We start from the raw sequence: 20,677 nt of genomic DNA, 5'->3' as shown, positions 1-20,677 counted from the left end.
ATCAAGCGTTCTGACATATGTGTGAAGCGTCGAGTCATATGTTTAACCCCAAGTAGACCACCGGTTTTCTTCGACCTTGACGTGCAAAATATCGCACATCATTCACTCTTCCAAGAAAGTCTTCATACCATGGAATCGCGAGCCATTAACTTTGGTGCAGGTCCATCCGCTCTGCCCACTTCCGTGCTTCAGGAAGCCACCAAAGGTCTCCTGAATTTCAACGGAACCGGTATGGGTATCGCTGAGATTTCGCATCGCTCCAAAGAGTTCACGGCGTATCTACAAAGCGTCGAACAAAACATCAGAAAACTTCTCGACATCCAGCCCACACACTCCATTTTGTTCACTCAGGGGGGCGGATCCACGCAGTTCTCGGCCGTCGTGCTGAATATGCTGGCGCGACACCGTCTCCTCCACCCTCAACTGACAGACGAAGACCGGGTACTGGATTATGTCGTCACAGGGTCCTGGAGTAAAAAGGCAGCCGAGGAGGCTAGGCGCATGGGAGGGAGCACCGTTAACATTGCAGCCGATTCACGCAAATACTCTAAAGACCAGAAATCTTTTGACAACATCCCAACCGCAGATGCGTATTCCTTCTCAAATGATCCAGCTCTGATCTACTACTGCGCCAATGAGACCGTCGACGGCGTGGAGTTCTCGGCTGAGGAAAATTCACCAGCCTCCTTTCCCTTCCAGCTCCTCCCAAGAAATGCACTTCTCCCACTTGTCGGAGATTATTCGTCCTCCTTCATGTCAAGGCCGATTCCCCATCTCTCAGACCACGCTATCATATATGCTGGCGCGCAGAAAAATGTCGGCCCCGCCGGTCTCACCATCTTAATCGTCAGAAACGATTGTATCGTTGATGTCGACGCCGCTGCGAGGCTCGGGGCTATCCCAGTCCCAATCTGTCTTTCGTACAAAACGCTTGCAGATCATAACAGCCTGTACAACACTCCCCCGGTACTCTCCATTTACATCACCGGTCTCGTTCTTGAGTACATGCTCCAGCTCGGAGGATTGGACTATTACGCGGGCCTGACAAACCGTAAATCGAAAAAGGTGTACGATGTGCTAAAGTACGGTGAAAATAAGGGCATCTTCAAAGGTAAAGTGAAGGAGGGTTCTGGTAGCCAGATGAACATTGTCTTCGACGTCATTGGCGAAGGGTTGTTAGCCAAGTTCATTGCTGGAGCAGAGGAGCGAGGCATGAAGGGTCTCAAAGGCCATCGGTGAGTCCTTGCCTTTGCGCATCATGCATGACCAACTTCTCATTATTTTTCCATGCAGTTCTGTAGGAGGTATGGAGCATTATCATCTCTATACATAGTTTAATCACTGATGTTTCATCTATCCAGGCGTCCGGGTGTCCATATATAACGCCGTTACAGAAGAAGAGACGGACCTACTCATCTCGTACATGGAACAGTTCGCAGGACAGCACAAAGTTAACAAGGAGTGAACAGAGCATCAGTAGGAAAAGTATGGGTAAATTGAGGGTTCGGACCAGAGTTGAACGTGCAGCTACACATTTGTATTACCCAGCAACCAGAGCATACGCCAGGCATCAACTGCATGGATAATTTATTTTGAAAATCTGATCTAACACAGAAAATTTTATTAAGCGGAACCGTCCTGATTCGGAGCTGTTCGAAGTATTTCTCTTCAAGATAACAAGGTGTATAGGTCACTAGGCAAGGAACTTGTTCAGTTACTATGCATTCAGCAACTGCTCATTATGCAATGAAAATCAGATCTCCAAAGCAATGTACCATCCAATACGCACAAAAACGATTACGATAATATCTAAATGGATATCAAGAACACCAAAGTCTACAATCAATGCAGCCCATTCGCACCATGATCACTGGCATCGGACGGTGTCACGAATCCGCTATCACACCCGCTATCCTCGTTATCCAGCCCATCCAACGCAGCCCTCAAATCCTCCACTAAATCTTCCACCTCCTCGATCCCACAGCTTAAACGCACTAGCCCCTCAATACCCAACGCCTCACGCTCCGCCGGTGGGATACTCGCATGCGTCATCCGTGCAGGTAACTCCGCAAGACTTTCCACACCACCCAAACTCTCAGCAAGCGTGAACAGCCTCAATTTCGGCAGAAGCGCTTCTGCACTCTTTGCACCACCATGTAGGCGGAATGAAACCATCCCGCCGTAGGGTATACCATGCACAAGGCTCGATGGAGGTAGGGTGCTGAGAAACTGTTGCGCGTGTGGGCTGAGGGAGGTGCGTGCTAGGGCGTGTAGCGAGTGCGAGGCTAGACCGGGGTAGATGACGTGTTCGACGGCGGGGTGCGAAGTTAGGAAGGAGGCGATGCGGAGTGCATTCAGACCGTGGGCCTTCATCCGCACTGCGAGAGTTTTGGCACCGCGCTGGACGAGCCAACTGTCAAAAGGACTCGGGACAGCGCCGTGAGCATTTTGGAGGAAGCGGAGCTTTTGGACGAGGCCTTCGTAGTCTCTGTCTGGTGTGGACGAGGGAAGGATGGCAGCGCCCATTACGACATCAGAATGGCCGTTGACGTATTTGGTGAGGGAGTGAATAACGATGTCGGTCCCTTGTAGGAGTGGGGAGGCATAGAATGGGGAGAGGAATGTGTTGTCGACGAGAACGAGGGGCTTTGATGGAGCCCGACGCGCGAGACCCACTATGCGCGGAATGTCAATTAGTCGGAGGGTGGGATTTGTTGGTGATTCGATCCAGATAAGCTAAAGCATTCACATGAGTGGCTGCCTAAATTCAAATGATAAAAGACAAACCTTGGTGTTTACCCTTATAGCACCTAATATTTCATTGTCTGTCGTGTTCTCCAAGTCTACAAACGTCGACTCGGTACCCATGGTTTCTTTCGCAACCCTCGTGAGGTACCTGAACGTGCCACCGTAGACATCATTCACACTTAGGACGTGCGCGTTTGGACCTAGAGACTGCAAAATAGTCGCTGTCGTCGCGCTACCCGAAGCAAACGCGATGGCGTGTCCTGCGCCTGCCTCCAGGCCTACGAGCGTACGCTCTAATGCATCACGATTTGGATTGCCAGAACGAGAATATTCAAAGCCCTATTCACCATACACATGTCATAAGTATGCTAAGGTATGTCGAGTCAAACTAAAATACAGACCTTGTGTACACCTACTTCATCTTGCTTGTACGTCGTGCTAAGGGATATGGACGGGATGACGGCGCCAGTTGTGGGGTCTGGCTCTGACCCTATATGAATAGCTCGCGTAGAAAAACTGAGCTCAGACGAGCGTTTCGAGTGACGCTTGACGCCTTTTGCATACCCGCTGGCGTGGTCGTTGGTAGTGAATATGGAGATAGTCATGGGTATTGATTATGTGGGGTAAACTTGTCGTGTATGGATGCAGAAGATGTACGCAGTGCGCACTGCCAGCAATTTAAAGAGAAAAATTTCACCTCCATTGCATTTGCTTTGGAATGATGCATTGATTGCGAGCTCGATGGCGTGAAGTCGCTGACAAAGCGCTTGCATTCTTGTTGGTTACTTACTAATTCTATCCGTGCCGTGATCATTGGAAAGCCCCTATTTTCATCGTCTAACTCACCTCATCAATTGCAATGGATGCCGAGTTTGAACTCTTTGATGACGACAAGTCCGATGTCAATGCGCCTCCATCGTACCATGCGGTTTCCATGTCCTCAATATCAGCAGATTCCGTCCAATGCAAACCATCATTTGTATTTTCCAGGGCACAGACCAAGCAGATACGGACCACCGTTCTATCTCTCATCCGTGGTATGGTCATCACACCGGATTTCATCCTTTCCTCTGTCGGCCCAACTCTCGACGCCTGCGCTGCTTCTCTCCCAGCTGCAGAGTTCTCAGACATCCTTCAAGAATCCAATATCGAGGGTCACACACCTTTGTATTGGGCCATTGTGAATAAACGGCCAGAAGTTCTTTCGGCTTTGTATAAATTCATCACCGCATACAAGCATGATTCCTTTCACGACGTGCGTCTAGCATGTATGGTAACTAACGACCATGCATTATTCACGAGGTTGTCATTGACATCCGCTCAGCTTTATAGTGAGTACTGGTAATCCCTAGTCCTCAGCGAGTATTGATGATCGCGTTTCAATCAGAGATGGAAAGGACTTTGAATCTATCTTTAGGTTGTCCGAATGAGATTCAGGTGTATGAAGGAGATACAGAGAACCAGTTCACTGTCAAAATGCAGATCACGATGTTCCAGACACGCATACGCGTTGTGCAGAAATTGCGCATGGAATTTATTGCGCAAGGTATGTAATTCGTGCTTCTACAGCTGTTCCTTACACACATGCCGATCTCTGCAGGACGCATATGGGGCTTGCTCTTTCATGTAGGAGATGATACGAGATGGGCAGCCAGCATTTATCTTTCTAAGCATAGCTTGCCAGCGCGTCCAAAAGCTCTTCTTACGGTGGAGGCCCAGAACGAGCAGCATCAAGTTCTGGTAAAGGAGTTTCAATTGAATGAAGGCTATTTCCTTGCAGCCTCAGAGTAAGTTAATTTGTTCTGAGTCATTCGAAGGCATAGCACTAATGATTCCTTTGCTCCCCCCGGTCGTTGACATACTTGCTGATTGAAAGATACACCAACTATTCCATCCGTACTTGCACCTCCACCTCTGCTTCGTTGGGCGGTTGGCCGATATTCAAGTAAGTGTTCTACAGGCGCATTGATCTTATCAACTGACGTATTTTGTGACTTTTCCTGTGACGGCTTGAACTGACTCTGTTGTTTCAGCGATACCATATATATGGACTCCAATGGCACCCTGCATGCAAAATTGGATGTGGTATTACAGTAGTACTGGTTGACAAGCACTAGTAGACTGGAGTTGTGGTTTCCAGGCGCCATATCAAGGCTAGTGAATGTAACATGAAATATTGTACGGGTATGGGTATGTTAATGTATGTATGCATATATTGGAATCCATCTACGGGTGTAGATGATCATCACGCCGTGACATCTATAACCGTTGACGACCTCCTGTATTGTGGTACCCACATTTCTTGTAGAGGGAGAATGATCCGCCAGAGTAAACGAATGGGCCACACTGCGCGCTGCAGCAAGGTAGCCCGGCGTCTGTGAACCCAGTTCTGTTCTTGAAGCATGACGACGATGTAAATCGTTACAAGCGTGAGCACAACGGTGACCAGCATGTAGTGAGCGAGTGTTTGTGTCCCATTATCGATCTCTATAACGTTCATTCCAAAGATAGACTGAAGGCATGTTCAGTCAGAAAGGATCTGTACACACGACCTTTATGCTTACCGCAGTAAAACTTGCTGGTAGGAAGACTATCGTGAGGTATGTGAACCTCTGCATCCGCCTACTGTCCTCAGTGTTAACAATCGCAAACGTAAAGTCCATCGCATTCTTCAGTCGACTGCTCAGCATCATCCGTCGCCTTTCTAGACGATCAATTTCGCTGAGTAGATTCTTGCACTCCTTCTTCATAAGTGCGTTTGAGTCCGTGCGCTCTTCGTCAGTAACCTCATGGGACTCCATGGCCGGATTGGGGGTCGTCTCGATAAACGTTACTGCTACCTCGAAGTCATGAAGGAGCGATTGGTAGTGTAAAAGACGTGCTTGAAGGACATGGAGGTCATTTATAAGTGAGATATTATCCAGTTGCAGTACTTGTAATTCCTGGATGTATTTGAGTAACATTACTTCCACGCTGCACAAGAACTACATACCAGCTCGCTAACATGGCGAAACAGCAAATCAAGGGACTCATCCCATTCTCTTAGCGCATACCATAAAATTGCGAGGAAAAGGAATGTCGGGTCTTTGGACTTGCTGAATATTTTTTGCCAGTACATGCTTTCCCCCACGAACTGTATGAGAGAGCGGAGGTGCTTCGCAGGTGTTCGGTGCCCTTTAGACTCGGGATGGTAGGATATAATAGTGTTTTCTTCTACGTCGCGGACCATGTGGATTGCGAGGACGTCAAAGAAGAGTACGTGGCCATCTATGAAGGATGTTTGAGCGTGAAGGTATTGATGTGAGGACATCAATACACATACCGCCTGTCGAAAAGGGAGCCTGGATATCGACCAGGGTATCTGCCGGAGGTAAATCGGATGGCTGCGGCAGGTGATGTGTCACTCACCAGTCACGGTGTCCCATGCTTTAGGGTCAGTTGGCGACTGGCGAGTGTGTGGTGATCGTGATTCCTGCTGCGATTGTAGAAATGGCAGGACAATAGTGACATCTATCATGCACATGAGCCATGCGACCCAAAGTGGAAGATTTAGACTTACGATCTCCTTTTCCATGACGAAGCGTGTCTTGATATCGTGAGGGTCTCCAGTGGAGGGAGGACGTGAAAAAGAATGGCTCGATATTGTATCTATGTATGAGGCTTTCAGAACAAGTAGAAGAGTAAAAAATGTCACATACTTTGTCCCCAACATGCGTAAGACGGGTTGCGTCAAATCATCCACAAATAACCATCGCACTCGAATGTTTTCTGGTCGCTACAATCACATCTTATATAACAAGCATACAAGATTAAACATAAGACTCACATTTTGCTGTAACATATCCCAAAACTTATTCTGATCCTTTGTTGGCACTTTTGTAGTACCAGGGTCATTTCCTCCCATATCTGGGATGGTAAACCCGACGACGTTTTCGGAGTCGCACACATCCATCCAGTAAATAGTGCTAGGTCGATCCTTCGAACACTTTTCGAACATCTTACTTCGCTGAACTTTATCTGGGGTCCAGTTCCTGAACTGGTTCTGAGGGTAGCCCTGCCAGGATTGATTCACGACGGTTGTATCAGTCGAGTCAGAATTAACGTCCAAGTTCATCCATGGCCATGGTCTCGACGGTGCCGCATGCAGGTACCTAGGAAGAGCATAAATCGGTCAAAACAAGGAGACAAAGAGGGCATGAAGAAATCTTACATGGGATCAGGCGCTACACGTAGCAAAGCTGCACCCCTCAAGGTTATATCTTGAGAGATATCAGAGCGTTTTGTGCTGACCTTCATGATGCAGCTGATTCAGAGTTGGAGTTAGCGGTTCATGACCCGCATGAATCCCGAATTTATATACTGATGGTTGTGGTATCATGTCAGCACGAGGCACTGACTCGGAACAGTAGTACTGCAGCGGAAGCAACCTTTTTTAGGTGGCATACACCCGCCGCGCAGCCGAGCCCCCGTCAGTCGTCGGAACCTGCGGCATAACGTATGTTGCTGTGCTGGCACTGACCAATGCGACAGGATCACAGTACTAGTAGTAGTACTAGTCCATCTGTAAACTGCCCTTATATGGTAAGTCTAAAGAATTATCGACAATTTCGAAAGCTTAGTTAGCATTACATAAATTACTTCATGTCGGATACCCAACCAGCTCACCACACAAAACACTTGCCTGTTCTCGCATATCCGTTTAATAATGTCGCATTCCATCTTGTTCAGCGAGATGACGGTATAAGCAACGGGACTGCTCTGTGGCTTGGTGCCCAAGTCCTATCCGTCTACCTTTCTGCCGAATTCAAGGGCAAATCCAAGACGATCGAGACTGGAACAAACAATAATATTTCGGTTCTGTATGATACAGCACGCCCCAAGGCTGTAGAGCTGGGCAGCGGGGTTGGCCTCATGGCGTGCGTTCGATTGTCCATAGATGACCGTGAAGAGGATCACTCACCATCGTAAACACATGCTCTGCCGCATATGACGCGTGCTTCATGGATTCTAGTCTTGCGCTCGCGTCTCTGGGATATGATGTCCTTGCTACCGATACCATGCACGTCTGTGCGTCTGTTCTGCGTTCCAACATCAATGCAAATGCGCATCTCGTCCCTGGGCGTGTTCATGTGCGTGAGCTGAACTGGGGTGTCAACTCTACGGAATGGAAATGGGACGATAATGTATCGATCACATCGCCAGCACCTTTGCCAAGAAGGGGCGATGACAGCCGCGATTTCCTCGCCCCGCCATTTGATCTGATTGTGTCGAGCGATACCATCTATGATACGGCACTTGTTGCTCCTCTATTCGAGACAATTCATGCGCTTTCTGCTCTTTCATCCACCACACCTATCTGCCCGCCATCTTCACTTTCCAGTATTGAAGCATCACCTGCACCCCCTTCTAAATCCTCTGGAACCCCAACCTGCAAGCCTCCAATCATCTACCTTGCTGTTGAGAGGCGCGACCCCACATTCATCACGGCCACATTTAGACGTGCTGGCGAGGAGTGGGGACTCTTGTTCCAGCGCGTCCCCGAGAAGAGGCTAAGGCGTGCTGGTGTAGGTGTAGGATGGGATGCTGGGGAGTGGGATGGCGTGGAGGTATGGTGTGGAAGATGGGATGGGGTTACTGGGGCTGTCAAGTAAAGGTGATCTTGTGTGCTGTATGAAAGATATATGGAGCACAGCGGCGCCAACGTAGGCGTTAGGATCAGTTGCCATCCAGTTGATACTATATCATTTTTTGGAGTACCCCTTCTTTATTAGAAGTTCTCTCACTCAGTTGGAATGAAGACCAGCAGATGTTAGATGTGATTAAGTCTAGTATGTGAACATCATCCAGCAGGTGGGTTAAAATATGGAATGTTCAAAAGATCGGACGAAGTCGTGAATACGGAGGTAGATAAGTAATGAAGTCATGGGCATCGTAAGGTCATGGCTAGTCTGTGGTTAGTATGTTCAAAATGTATCAAGGGTTGTACACGTTTTTGTGGTCTCGTCCTATGTGAGAGGTGATTGGCATTCGCATAAAGATGGAAATGAGAGCGACCTGACGTACATGGCATGAAAAGAGGCATATGACTGCTCTCAGCCTCTTCCTCCCGACGCGTTGAAACAAGGGTGAGGGTGCGATCAAATCCGTGGTTTGACTGAAAACGCAAGATTGAGTCGATTTTATCGCAGAGTGGCCAAGATGATAGATACGGAGAGGATGGAAACAGGATGCGAGAAATAGTGAAACGAGACGGCGTTGAGGGAACAAAGAGGATGGGTATAAGAGAGAAAAGTTGGAGCACGTACCAAATCTTTCCATGTTTCTTCCTCGTCATTCTCTGTCTGCAGCTGATATATCTGCGCGAAGCCTTTAAACCTAGATAAAAATACAGGAATCAGCACCGAGAAGATTGGAACAATTACACATAGGTATGCAAGAAAAGTAGGAGAGATGAAAGAATGCTATATCACGCACGTCAGCTCGCCTTCTTCAGTGACGTCCAAGAATTCTCTGAGCTCCTCTTTAGTCTCTTCACTAAACGGTGCGCCATTCGTGTCTTCTGCCCACGCGTCTAGCCCTGCGGCGTCAAGAATCGCATCATCAGGGGGCGTGAGGAGAGTCGTAGAGTCGTGTTTTTGGGGACGCGGCGGGCGCGGCGTGCAATATTTGGCGAAAATATGACGAAGACAGCGTTCGAGCTGCACAAGCCATGTAGATCAATCGGCACAATTATGCAATGTCAGAATGCGAGTGAAAAAATACCTTGTCAGAAATTGCACCGTCGGCGTCAAGTAACTGGGCATCATTGAACTGGGCGTTTCGCCTGCCCTGCTTCGATGATGGCTCGGGCGTTTCCGGGCGAGGGGACTGCATACGCAAGTCAAAATCGTTGGGCGCCATCCTCGTGCTGGCTGTTCGAGCTAGAGCTCGATGGAAGTTGATGCTTGGATCAAATCACTGAGATAGTTGAGCGCGTGCTCATCGATACATCACTGCCGCACGTGGCCTTATTCGTTTTCTATTATATAAGGAATACAAGGCCCATAGTCACTGAACGACTCGGAATACTGCGGTCACTGACCGGCAGAACACTGCTACTTGCTGCCAATTTATCTCGTCGACTTCTGCACCACAAAGACGGCATATACACGGAAACCTCATTCTATCGACAGCAGCATAGGATATGATTGTGACTTGGGCGTCACAGTGGATGACTTGCCGCAGGGTTTAGAACGTCTTTTAAATCTAGTAAATCTATGTTCTCAAGTCCTCATGCCGACGTGCCGCTATCAAACATCAGTTTTTTGCAAGTTCGAGCCTGCATCCAAGTGAGCATCTAGAGGGGGGGTTCTGCCCTTCTAAATTCAAATGGTGTTCAAAACCTAAACGAGCCTCTCAAGCTTCGTGACTATGTTGTGCCACACCATCGCTTACATGCCCTTTGACACCTAGGCCTCAACATCGTACATTAGACAATTGGTCTAGGCGGTTTTGAAAGTATTTCTAAATTGCGACGAGGTGCGAGACGTATATATGATATTCCGACCTTTAAGGTTTGAATCGGAATCTAGGATGCGAAAAGTCGCCCAGTGATATATTAAAGAATTCGCTGCACTTTTGCCACTGGACCACGGATAATATCAGATATCGATAGCACGAAGGCCCGTCGCTGTCCCACAGAAAAAGCAAGTCAGCTGTTCATTGGTTCTAGCGATACGTTGAACGGTGGTATATCTAGCACATTTGGAACGCTAGATTATTATACACCCCTCAACATCCCCCACTCGCTCACACGCATCTCGAATATGACCGCAGTCTCAAATGATCCTATCTGGTTTCCGCTAATCAATTCGAATATTTTCCTGACCTACTGGGCAGGTTTGTCGTATCAGTTGGTGATATCTTGATCTAACATCAACAATTTCGCAGTTACCGCCGCCGTTGTGGTGGTATACGACTGGGGTGAGCAGGACACTATTCAAAAGCCGCCAATATTCTTATGATGTCTCCAGTGTTGACACTGGAACAAGAGGTATGTTGCTGCTATTGGTGGAGCAGCCAACTCACTAAGAATGGTGTATAGATCGAACTGATCTGGGTGAGTGACAGGCTCGGAGTATCATATCAGAGGAAATAATAAGAATGCAATGAATTCGCAACAGAGGCAACACTGGTCTCTCATGACCGCGCTGTATTTGATTGTTCGTACTACCTATAGCATGGTCGACAGTTGTGCTAACTCCAAAAATTTTCTAGATACGCTATATTGGACTACTGTATTCTGCGTATGTTTCGGAGGTCAACAGATTGGTGCTGTGCTAATAGCCTTCTCTTGATCAGTATCAGCGTTCTGGGTATGTCTCGTATGCGCTGTGTTCGATTCGTCTGACCGACAGCACACAGCAAATATGCCATTGGTCTCGGTGACAGATGCAGTGAGTATTCCTTGACCATCTCATTTCCATTCAATCAATACGCCCATGCACAGGGGTGAGTGAGATTCTGAACATTGAACTTGGAACATAATGATTGGACAGGTGTGAGTCGGAGTGTTTGATCTTAGTAGGACGGTGATCACTAATTGGGTGTTTCAGGTAATATCATATACTACGCAAGTAATGGGACAAATGTGGTCGTGGCTGCCATGTTGGGCAGTGAGTTACCCAGCTGCAATACCTTTGTGACATTAACTCGACTGAAACATGATGCAAGTAATCATAATTGCTCGGTTACATGCCATGTATCAGAAATCTAGAACGATGTTTATATTTCTTGTTATTATCTTCCTGGCTGTTAACATCTCCTGTGGAGTAATCGCGGCAATAGGACTCAAGGGTTATGTACTGGGTAAGCTTTAATTGTTGACTTGAAGGATGCAGCTCATTGGACAACACCAGAGGAGTTGGTGCTCTCTGGTAAATATATGTGCGGTTTTGCATCTGAGGCGGATGTCCGGTTTCTGGGCTCGATCGTTTGGACGCTCAACACTGTTTGGGAGGTCCTCACCCTGTGTCTTTCAGTCTGGGTTGTTCTAAAACATTTCCGTGACATGCGACGGCTCGGCCCATCGACAGGATCGACCATCGGGGACTGTTTCAGAGTGCTAATAAAATCTCACGTGTTTTATTTTGCAAGGTGAGCTTGTAATGTGAATGTGGTTATCTTTTTCTGCTAAAGTTCCGCACCTGCTAGCTTTGTTTGTGTCTCTTGCCTTGAGCTTGCTAACACTTCTTCTCCAAAGCTCGTGGTGCGCCGACCTGTCGCTGACACCTGCGTGTAACTGATAATCATTCCTGCAGAATTCAGAGTCTACAGGAACTCTGATACTCGAAGGTGCTCTAGACATTCTATTGAACGTGCAGATGTTTGTGCTAGGACCCCGCCTCATCCTTAGCGTTCGAGAATATCACGCTAAATTCGTGGCCGACTATGATGTAGAAACTGGCACGACTTCGATTGTCTTCCAGAAGCATGTATATGTACCAACTAGCAGTACCGTTTAAGGCTAGGGAAATGCTTGCCAAGTGCTCTGCAGGAAGGAGAAATCTGGTCGAGGGTCCGTCGATTTACATGAAACACATTTCTTGTTGTGTACCAAGTATCATTAGCGAACCAGTGAACATATTAAAATGTTACATGTTGCTAACAATCGCAACAATCTCTGTAAATCTGGTGGGGTGATTATGTACTTGGAAATATCTGACCTTCCGAAGTTTCCGAAGGAAAGATGAGTTTAGGGAACGAAGTAGCTATGGCAGTGACATGGTGCTTCGTAGCATACCTCTGGCCAAGGATGTCGTATTTGAAACGTGGCTTGAGAATGAGATACAGAGAGTGTGACTGTCACTGGAGCTGCACTAATCATGTTTCGTGCAAACCATTTCTTTTTTCGTGTACTACTACGTAGTGTTTTGATCATACTGTACACTTTTTCTGCTTGTTTTCTGTCTGCTGTACAATGTAATATTACGATGGAATTCGACGCATTGACCTTTGACGACGGTCGCGGCGGCATGTCGGCACATTTAATTCGTTAGTTAGAGTCTGTTCGGCCACCAATATTTGCGCCAGTTTACGCAGGTTTAGAGTCTGTTCGGCCACCATTATTTGCGCAAGTTAGAATTTGGTTCTGGCTTTGCTAATCGTCGGAGCTTGAACAAGATGTCACGCTCCGATAACGCTTACCGTATGCCTTATCCTACTATCAATACAATGCCTCTTGATCCTGATTACGACGAGGACGCTAACGAGGACGAATACGACCTTGTGGAGGCAGAGGATATGGACAACGATGCAGAGGAGAGTGATAAGAAGTATCTGGCATGCATCATGCAGATGGCCATGCATGCTATGTGCACGGTCATTACAGTCCTCAACGCAACAACTACCGCGCTCGAAGCTTACTCAAACACCTACTACGACAAAGAGCCATATCATACCTCTGCTTTGTCGGGGACTGCATGGGTCACCGAACTTCTCACTGGACACCCTGAACGCATCAGATGCGAGCTCGGGGTCCACAAGCACGTTTTCTATGTGCTCATCAATCTCCTTTGGCAAGCAGGATGCAGAGATTCCAGGCATGTACTGCTAGAAGAGCAGCTTGCTATATTTCTCTATGCGTCTGTCACGGGTCTCTCGATTCGCCATCTTGGTGAACGCTTTCAGCGGTCCAATGAAACAATATCAAAGTACGTATATTGTTGCTGTCCTGGTATCAAGCTTATGTTCTTTCAGGTATTTTAAACAAGTTCTTTTCGCATTCTCCTCGCCACCGATATATACGACATACGTCCGCCTGCCCAACGTAGATAGCCCTCCTCCCCCCGAAATCACGAAAAACCCGAAGTTCTTCCCGTTCTTTGTTGACGCTATCGGAGCCATTGACGGTACACACATCGCATGCCATCCTTTTGGTGAAGATCGGCATGCCGCTCGGGATCGCAAGGGGAACTTCTCTCAAAACTGCCTCGCGGCATGTTCATTCAACCTTTCGTTTACCTACATGTTGAGCGGTTGGGAGGTGTTACGACAAACGGTCGTGTGCGACTAGGATGATCTAAACAGCGACAACCACGACAGTGGTACCGAGTGCTGAGAGTCGTCGGCCTTTACAAACAAGCAAAGGTTGCGTACTCGAACGTAGCTCGTGGTGGTTAACGAGGGGTTACGCTGAGATGATAGCAGGTTACAGACAGTGAGAGGTGTCACTGAAGGTACGAGTCGATGTCGAGCAGGTAGCTTTAGCGGGACAAGGAGTTCAAGGATAAAGCTAGTTGATTAGACTAGTTTCTGGGTAGTACCTAGTAAGATTAAAGTAAGGAACATCTACTTTAATCTTCGACCTTATATAAGGCTACTCTATCGTATCTAAGCTCAGCTCGAAGCTGGGTTCTAATCTGCTTATCTACATGAGTCAGAGATAGCGTCCATGAGGCGGGCTTCTATCATAGATAGCGTCCATGCGGTACGCTTCTATCAGAGATAGGATCCACGTGGTATCCTTCTATCAGTACATGAGGCAACACGAGGCTTGCCTTCTATCTTGATAACATAAATAGGTCTTCTAGACCTATGTCGTCATGTCCATGTCACGTGCGGTCCAGACCGCTTATCTAAGCCGGCAGTTGCCGCTTATCGTCTATCCTCATCTATCGTCATCTGTCGTCTATAGAGCTGGTGAGGCTCCGGTATCGTCTATAGCCGTGCGGTGGCAGAGGGCTGTCTGCTGGCGGGGGACTCGTGCCATGTTACTGTAACATTACCCCTCTACTAGCGTCAAAGTCACCGACTTTGAGTATCCTATGTTCTTCGTCAGCTTCCATCGTCGGAGGTATGGGCGGCGTGGAGACGGCTGGTACGGGGGGAGTGTCTGGTTCGGGCGAAGGCGGTGCTGGGTGTCTAAGTGTGAGGTCCGCGAGCGCTTTATGGTTATGCTCCCAGTCTAAGAGAGCTGCAAAGAACTTCTCTTCATCTCTAAACTCTTGGAGTACGATGCGTCCATTGAGTTGAGGGCAGTGGACCGACAGATGGTCGGGTCCTAGTTCGTCGCAGACGCAACAAACATAATCTGGACACTTTCTAAACATGTGTCCGAATCCTCCGCAACGCTTGCAGAGCGTGGTACGGGTATGATCTATAGTGGCCGCTTTTCGTCTTAGCGGGCGCACCGGTCGGGATTTTTCTTCAACATGAGGCCTTGCCTCGACTGTTCTGACAGCTTGGTTCGCGATGTCTGGGAAGTCGAGTGGAAGGAGGTGAAGCGCGAGTACGCGAATCCTTTTCTGTAAATGAAGCACGGCAAGTTTCTTCGTGCCTTCATCAAGGTCATCACGATTGGCTACGTCTTCCAGCAGCTTCGTGGTACGGATAATGCAGACGGCGAGGGAGGTTCCTGCACCGATTCTGGCATCTTGCTCACCAAGGATGTCGTCGATCACTTGGGAGTACATAGGGGTGAGAATGGCGGTTTCGCTGAACGCGTTGTTCTCAATTGTTCTGAGGATGCGTCCGTAGTCGGAGTCCTTCAGTGCTGTTCGGATAGTTTCTTCTTCAATAGAGGTCGTCATGATGTTGGGAGGTTCTGGGGAAGGATATTCTTGGGAGAGGCCTTATATGGCATTCCAGATCGCTTCAAGCTCCGCTTGATTTCTAGACTTATCTTTTGTTAGGGTTCTTCTATCGTTATCTATCTAGCCATGAGGCTGAGATCTTCTCGTTATCGGGAACGAGGTGCGGTTCTTTACTATCAGAGGGAAGGTGCCGTGATAGGTACGATCTTCATTAATCCTTTGTTTATACTTGGGATCAAGGTTCGTCTTCATCAGAGGGTGGTAATCATTGCCATAATGGAAGGGCGCGTTCCGTTATCGTTTGCTTGATTCAGTCGGCGGATCTAGAGGGTTCCGAGGGCTTGCAGGAGTTTCCGAGGAGTTCATCTCATGATAGTTTAGCCTCGTTCCGGAGGATCGTCTTCATCTTTTGTTTAATCAAGGTAGAAGTCGTTCTAGAGGATTCCGATGGATAGGGAGTTCGCCTCATGATAGTTTAGCCTCGTTCCGGAGGATCGTCTTCATCTTTTGTTGAGATCAATCGTGATCTATCAGGATGTCGAAGGGGGGTTCTGTGGATAAGAGATCCGCGGGCTTGCAGGAGTTTCCGAGGGTTTGTTCTGTCTCAGGTTCTTCTTCGTTATCTTTTGTTGTTAAGATCTTTCGGATCTATCTAGATATTGAAGGTCATCTTCTTTTAACCGTTTGTTGATATAATCTTCATTGGGTGAGGAAGGTGCGGGGTCCAGGCGTAGGTGCCAAGGCTTGCAGGAGTTTCTTGGGGTCGTCTCGCGAGGAGGGGTCTTCTAAATCTTTGTTGAATGAATCTTCATTGATTGTTGAAGGATCGTGGATAAGGGGTTCCAGGGCTGTGGGTACCGTTCGGGGAGTTCGTCCTTTCTCCTAGTTTTACGTCTTCTCGGACGATCATAGTTTATCCTCGTTGCGGAGCGATGCGCAGTTTAAAGCCGTGCCGGGCTCGTCGTAGTTTATCCTCTTTGCGGAGCATCGTCGAAGTCGTTATCTGGGATCATAGAGAAGTAGTCGGGAAATGGTATTCGTGGTGGGGGTCGTGCGAGAATAAATCAGGGATTTTACCCCCTCAATAAGCCGTTTAGTTTACCATAACTAATCTTCAATCTAAAAATCGAGGCCGTCGTCAGGGCCGTCGTATTCGATCTCATTTCCTTCTTCATCAACCATGCGCCAGTTGTGCGTCGATGGTTCTTCTAAGTCCAACCATACTTTTTCGATAGGGTTGGAAGCAGGGTGTGGCGCGTAGAGCGCCCGGGGTTCGGAAGCGAGTGTGATTGTTTCTTCGCTTCGATCATCGTTAGATTCCATATCTGTGAAACGGACAAAGTGCGGTCCGGTTTCTTCTTCTTCCTTCTTTACAAGACGAGCAAACTCATCAGGGTCATTTTCGCTCATATCCTTCAGGCGGTGGGCCTCGTTTATAAGACGGACACGTTCTACAAACATGTCGAAGTCTGAGTCGGAAGATGGTTCTTGGGCGGGTTCCCGGTGTTGCATCATTGCATCGATGTTATCGGCGGGGATCTCCGCAGAAGGCATGGAGAGGTTTAAGGAATTTGGGATGGGGTTTTCATCGGCTGTGTCGGTATCATCAGCCGGACTTTCGTAAAACCTGAGTTTCTTGGCTGCAGGTGGTTCCGCCGTGGATACGGCTCTCCCTTTTCCGAGGACGGATGTTGGTTCTCCGGAAAACACGAATTTAGGGGTCTGAGTTGTTTCTGGTTCAGAGGCCAGTCTAGGCGCCTTTGCGATAGGCGGTTCTTCCGTCATAATTGCACGTCCTTTCCCGAGGATTGGTGCAGGAGTTGCTGAGAACCGATAAGGTTCAGGGGTTTCTTCTTTCATCGGCTGAACAGCCGGTCCGATCTTTTTTGCTGGTGCATCAGGAATGATATAGTCCGTAATCACCGCAGGTCTTATGTTTTTCTTCTGAGTTGTCTCCGGATCAGTGGCCGGTTTCTTCTGCTCAAATCGTTTTGCCGCGAGGTCAATACGAGGCAGCGAATCTTTCTTCACGATTTTCGTAGATCGTGCTGTGGGAATAGGGAGTTTCACGGATGGCGGGTTTCCGTGCGGTTCCTCTTGAACCGGTACGATCTCCGTCGTTGGTGCCAAGCTCATAGAAGCGAGGCCACTAGAGAAGGCGCGGGGAGTGGTCGGAGAAACGGACCTTTTCCTTTTCTGTGCGCCCCTCTTTTCTTCTTTCTGGAAGAGGGGCGTTTTGCCGTTCTTCTTCCGGTCGGAGTCAATCTCCTTTTCTTTCTTTCGGGAATTTACGGTGCTTTTAAGAGTCACCGTACCGTTCGTCCAGTTGATGGTGGGGTTGTGGCTGATAAGCCAGGGTTGTCCAAGCATAAGCTTCTCTTTCGGAGTAAGCTCGGCAAGGTAGAACCGTTCGGTGCATACCCGTTCATCTATTTGGAAGGAGAGGGTGCAATACCTCTCAATCGGCTTCTTTCCGAAGCTGGATCCGTCAGCATTAGAGAGCGTGAAAGGCTTCTCTAGCTGGTGCGACGAGATTCTGTGTGTCGTGCAGAAGTCCTTGTTGACAAAGGACTCGCACGCCCCGGAGTCGACGACCATGGATGTCGCGATGGGGGTTTCTCTCGTTCTGGTCATCAGGGTGGCATTCACCCGTAGTTGGTTCTTCTTAACTCCGGTCTCTTTGATAGAGTTCAACCGGAGGTCTTCTTCGATCATCTTTCTCCGCGGGGTTCTGGGCCATTGTGGGCAGCCCGCGGCTTTGTGGCCAATGACGTGGCATACAAAGCATCTTTTCTCGTTTAGGAAGATACGAGTTTCTTTTCCCATAAGGTGGGAGGCGGCCAAGGTGTTTCGGGAAGTTGCCATATTGGAGATGGTTATCTTCGATCTTCGTAGTGTTCCGAGCAGGAAGTCTTCTACTGTGACAGCGGTTCTTATATTCTTGCGACTGGTCAGGCCGGTACGTTTCGGGGTTTCTTCTACAGATCTTCGGTAGCTTTGAAGATAGGTACGATCAGGGATCTGGCGTCACAGATGGGTGACGTGCGAGTTGGACTTTAATCTTTTTGTTACGACAAACGGTCGTGTGCGACTAGGATGATCTAAACAGCGACAACCACGACAGTGGTACCGAGTGCTGAGAGTCGTCGGCCTTTACAAACAAGCAAAGGTTGCGTACTCGAACGTAGCTCGTGGTGGTTAACGAGGGGTTACGCTGAGATGATAGCAGGTTACAGACAGTGAGAGGTGTCACTGAAGGTACGAGTCGATGTCGAGCAGGTAGCTTTAGCGGGACAAGGAGTTCAAGGATAAAGCTAGTTGATTAGACTAGTTTCTGGGTAGTACCTAGTAAGATTAAAGTAAGGAACATCTACTTTAATCTTCGACCTTATATAAGGCTACTCTATCGTATCTAAGCTCAGCTCGAAGCTGGGTTCTAATCTGCTTATCTACATGAGTCAGAGATAGCGTCCATGAGGCGGGCTTCTATCATAGATAGCGTCCATGCGGTACGCTTCTATCAGAGATAGGATCCACGTGGTATCCTTCTATCAGTACATGAGGCAACACGAGGCTTGCCTTCTATCTTGATAACATAAATAGGTCTTCTAGACCTATGTCGTCATGTCCATGTCACGTGCGGTCCAGACCGCTTATCTAAGCCGGCAGTTGCCGCTTATCGTCTATCCTCATCTATCGTCATCTGTCGTCTATAGAGCTGGTGAGGCTCCGGTATCGTCTATAGCCGTGCGGTGGCAGAGGGCTGTCTGCTGGCGGGGGACTCGTGCCATGTTACTGTAACAGGAGGGGTCAGCTGCAGATGCTCGTGTCTATCACGATGCTTGTACTACCGATTTCAATATCCCTGAGGGAAAGTATTATCTTGCGGACGCTGGATTTGGCTCGTGCGATGAGCTTCTGGTCCCGTTTCGGGGCGTGCGTTATCATCTTGCAGAGTGGGGTCGTGCTAATACTTTGTATGATGTGTTCTGCTAGTACCATTCATACTTATGTTCACATCATTACATAGGCCTCGTAATCGCAAAGAACTTTTCAATTTGCGTCATGCAATGCTTCGAAATGCTGTTGAGCGCATTTTTGGTGTCATCAAGCGCCGATTTCGTATCCTTCTCCTCCCGCCAGAGTACAAAATGGACATTCAAGCGCGCATTCCTCCTGCCTTGTGTCTCGTGCACAACGTTATTCGAGTTCACGATCCAAACGACATGATGGACTATCGTAATGTGTTAGATGCGCACATTCTCACTGACACTGGAAACCTTGCTAACGGTCCTCCTACTGAGCACGCACGCACTCGTGCGAGCCTCCGTCGTGACCAGATTGCTAGTGAGATGTGGGAGGCCTACAACAGGGAAAGGATTCAGAGGGGGGAGCAGGCAATCATAGAACCACTAGTACTGTAGTCGCGTTAATACCATAGCCGTTCGGACCCTCATCGATGACTATGATCCAAAGTATCTCCGTCAAATGATGACATTGTTGTCAGATTAAGACCGGACCCTCATCGATGACTATGATCCAAAGTATCTCCGTCAAATGATGACATTGTTGTCAGATCAAGACCAGACCCTTATCGATGACTATGATCCATAGAAATAGTGATATTGCTTTGCTACTACAAGTACAATACAAGAGAACACGACACGACAAGAATACATGTAACACTACTTTGAATGCTGCTCTAAAAACAACCGCCAAAGACTATCTACCTCAATAGCGAGATAAATATCAATGATAGCGATGTCGGCCTGAAATTTATTCAAGATATTGAGTAGTTGTACGTCCTCTAGACCCTCACTCTGCAACTTTTTCACCGCCTTCTGCCTGCGCAAAGGGATGGGATCTACTGATCGCGCCAAGGTGTTGGAGGTGTTGGCCTCAAGAGCATTGGCCGCGCGCTCTAACGTCGTGTTAAGACCGCCAATATTAGTCCCCATATGCTGGATGGCCACAGGCATTGTCAGGCGTGCAGACTTTGCCGAGTCTCCCGATTTCGTTGAATGTGGGGGGCGGGTAACAATATCAAGCGTACTTTCGTCATCATCAATCAGCTTCCGTTTACCGGAAGCTGTTGATGATGGCGCACTAACATGGACCGACTCAAGGGAGGGTTGCTGTGCAGCGTCGAATGGAGGGAGGCTCTCTGGGGTGAGGGGGGTTGCGCGCTGGCCGCCTGAAATAGAGCCGGGGAACTCAATCCCATCGAGCGCATCTCCAAGGTCCATCATATGGACCTCGTCAAAGGAAAGGGGGGTGACTGCGCTGCTAGAAGAAGGCGAAGGAATGATGGGAGGTGGTGTCGCGATGGTGGCAAAGAACAAGTTGTTGTTACCTGG

The 20,677-nt window shown here is 48.3% G+C and overlaps 8 protein-coding genes across 8 annotated transcripts; 4 read left to right on the top strand and 4 right to left on the bottom strand.

Moving 5' to 3' along the window:
* Positions 1-4: 4 nt before the first annotated feature.
* On the top strand, positions 5-1,790 carry F5147DRAFT_428013 (pyridoxal phosphate-dependent transferase). The gene is made up of 3 exons (XM_041429786.1): positions 5-1,235; positions 1,294-1,304; positions 1,362-1,790. The coding sequence occupies exons 1-3, from the start codon at positions 130-132 to the stop codon at positions 1,463-1,465; spliced, it is 1,221 nt and encodes a 406-aa protein (XP_041296499.1). The 5' UTR covers positions 5-129; the 3' UTR covers positions 1,466-1,790.
* A 59-nt stretch (positions 1,791-1,849) lies between these two features.
* Positions 1,850-3,353, bottom strand: F5147DRAFT_677165 (Cys/Met metabolism PLP-dependent enzyme-domain-containing protein; the record flags this gene model as incomplete). Its single annotated transcript, XM_041436101.1, is given in 4 exon segments — positions 1,850-2,736; positions 2,788-3,087; positions 3,150-3,310; positions 3,323-3,353. Coding segments are annotated over 4 exon segments (1,379 nt in total), but the record flags the coding sequence as incomplete, so codon positions are not given.
* A 254-nt stretch (positions 3,354-3,607) lies between these two features.
* On the top strand, positions 3,608-4,539 carry F5147DRAFT_769856 (uncharacterized protein; the record flags this gene model as incomplete). The annotated part of the gene is made up of 3 exons (XM_041441082.1): positions 3,608-4,079; positions 4,136-4,294; positions 4,349-4,539. The coding sequence occupies 3 exons, from the start codon at positions 3,608-3,610 to the stop codon at positions 4,537-4,539; spliced, it is 822 nt and encodes a 273-aa protein (XP_041296497.1).
* A 454-nt stretch (positions 4,540-4,993) lies between these two features.
* F5147DRAFT_769855 (cora-like Mg2+ transporter protein-domain-containing protein) lies at positions 4,994-7,044 on the bottom strand (the record flags this gene model as incomplete). The annotated part of the gene is made up of 9 exons (XM_041441081.1): positions 4,994-5,260; positions 5,313-5,690; positions 5,741-6,015; positions 6,071-6,109; positions 6,157-6,258; positions 6,308-6,396; positions 6,447-6,523; positions 6,575-6,899; positions 6,959-7,044. The coding sequence occupies 9 exons, from the start codon at positions 7,042-7,044 to the stop codon at positions 4,994-4,996; spliced, it is 1,638 nt and encodes a 545-aa protein (XP_041296496.1).
* A 337-nt stretch (positions 7,045-7,381) lies between these two features.
* Positions 7,382-8,566, top strand: F5147DRAFT_677160 (uncharacterized protein). The gene is made up of 2 exons (XM_041436100.1): positions 7,382-7,664; positions 7,760-8,566. The coding sequence occupies exons 1-2, from the start codon at positions 7,390-7,392 to the stop codon at positions 8,397-8,399; spliced, it is 915 nt and encodes a 304-aa protein (XP_041296495.1). The 5' UTR covers positions 7,382-7,389; the 3' UTR covers positions 8,400-8,566.
* Positions 8,541-10,038, bottom strand: F5147DRAFT_427885 (uncharacterized protein). Its single transcript, XM_041429785.1, has 5 exons — positions 9,511-10,038; positions 9,223-9,446; positions 9,054-9,123; positions 8,812-8,902; positions 8,541-8,753 (listed from the first exon to the last, which is right to left on the bottom strand). Coding segments are annotated over exons 1-5 (525 nt in total). The 5' UTR covers positions 9,649-10,038; the 3' UTR covers positions 8,541-8,751.
* A 157-nt stretch (positions 10,039-10,195) lies between these two features.
* On the top strand, positions 10,196-12,376 carry F5147DRAFT_834424 (uncharacterized protein). The gene is made up of 14 exons (XM_041443909.1): positions 10,196-10,266; positions 10,320-10,626; positions 10,678-10,710; positions 10,761-10,780; positions 10,832-10,846; positions 10,911-10,949; positions 11,005-11,033; positions 11,089-11,102; positions 11,152-11,187; positions 11,343-11,402; positions 11,461-11,595; positions 11,646-11,883; positions 11,941-11,995; positions 12,048-12,376. Exons 2-14 carry the CDS (start codon positions 10,554-10,556, stop codon positions 12,249-12,251), a joined length of 951 nt encoding a protein of 316 aa, XP_041296493.1. The 5' UTR covers positions 10,196-10,266; positions 10,320-10,553; the 3' UTR covers positions 12,252-12,376.
* Positions 12,377-14,498: 2,122 nt separating this feature from the next.
* Positions 14,499-15,317, bottom strand: F5147DRAFT_769850 (uncharacterized protein; the record flags this gene model as incomplete). The annotated part of the gene is made up of 1 exon (XM_041441080.1): positions 14,499-15,317. The coding sequence occupies one exon, from the start codon at positions 15,315-15,317 to the stop codon at positions 14,499-14,501; it is 819 nt and encodes a 272-aa protein (XP_041296492.1).
* Positions 15,318-20,677: the final 5,360 nt, after the last annotated feature.

The sequence above is a fragment of the Suillus discolor genome, assembly GCF_016758755.1.
Source record: "Suillus discolor strain FC423 chromosome Unknown F5147scaffold_9, whole genome shotgun sequence".
Taxonomy (NCBI): Eukaryota; Fungi; Basidiomycota; class Agaricomycetes; order Boletales; family Suillaceae; genus Suillus; species Suillus discolor.
The sequence above is the reverse complement of the archived record's forward strand: the minus strand, read 5'-3'. Positions and strand labels throughout refer to the sequence as shown.

Excerpts from the sequence above, each read along its gene's own strand:
- F5147DRAFT_428013 (XM_041429786.1), top strand. The coding sequence starts at position 130 with ATGGAATCGCGAGCCATTAACTTTGGTGCAGGTCCATCCGCTCTGCCC.
- F5147DRAFT_677160 (XM_041436100.1), top strand. The coding sequence starts at position 7,390 with ATGTCGGATACCCAACCAGCTCACCACACAAAACACTTGCCTGTTCTC. Across the intron at positions 7,665-7,759 it reads AGCGGGGTTGGCCTCATGGC|TCTTGCGCTCGCGTCTCTGG; the intron begins GTGCGTTCGATT and ends CATGGATTCTAG.
- F5147DRAFT_427885 (XM_041429785.1), bottom strand. The coding sequence starts at position 9,648 with ATGGCGCCCAACGATTTTGACTTGCGTATGCAGTCCCCTCGCCCGGAA. Across the intron at positions 9,124-9,222 it reads ACTGAAGAAGGCGAGCTGAC|GTTTAAAGGCTTCGCGCAGA; the intron begins GTGCGTGATATA and ends ATTTTTATCTAG. Across the intron at positions 8,903-9,053 it reads AAGAAACATGGAAAGATTTG|TCAAACCACGGATTTGATCG; the intron begins GTACGTGCTCCA and ends TTGCGTTTTCAG.
- F5147DRAFT_834424 (XM_041443909.1), top strand. The coding sequence starts at position 10,554 with ATGACCGCAGTCTCAAATGATCCTATCTGGTTTCCGCTAATCAATTCG. Across the intron at positions 10,950-11,004 it reads TGACCGCGCTGTATTTGATT|ATACGCTATATTGGACTACT; the intron begins GTTCGTACTACC and ends AAAATTTTCTAG. Across the intron at positions 11,596-11,645 it reads ACTCAAGGGTTATGTACTGG|AGGAGTTGGTGCTCTCTGGT; the intron begins GTAAGCTTTAAT and ends GGACAACACCAG.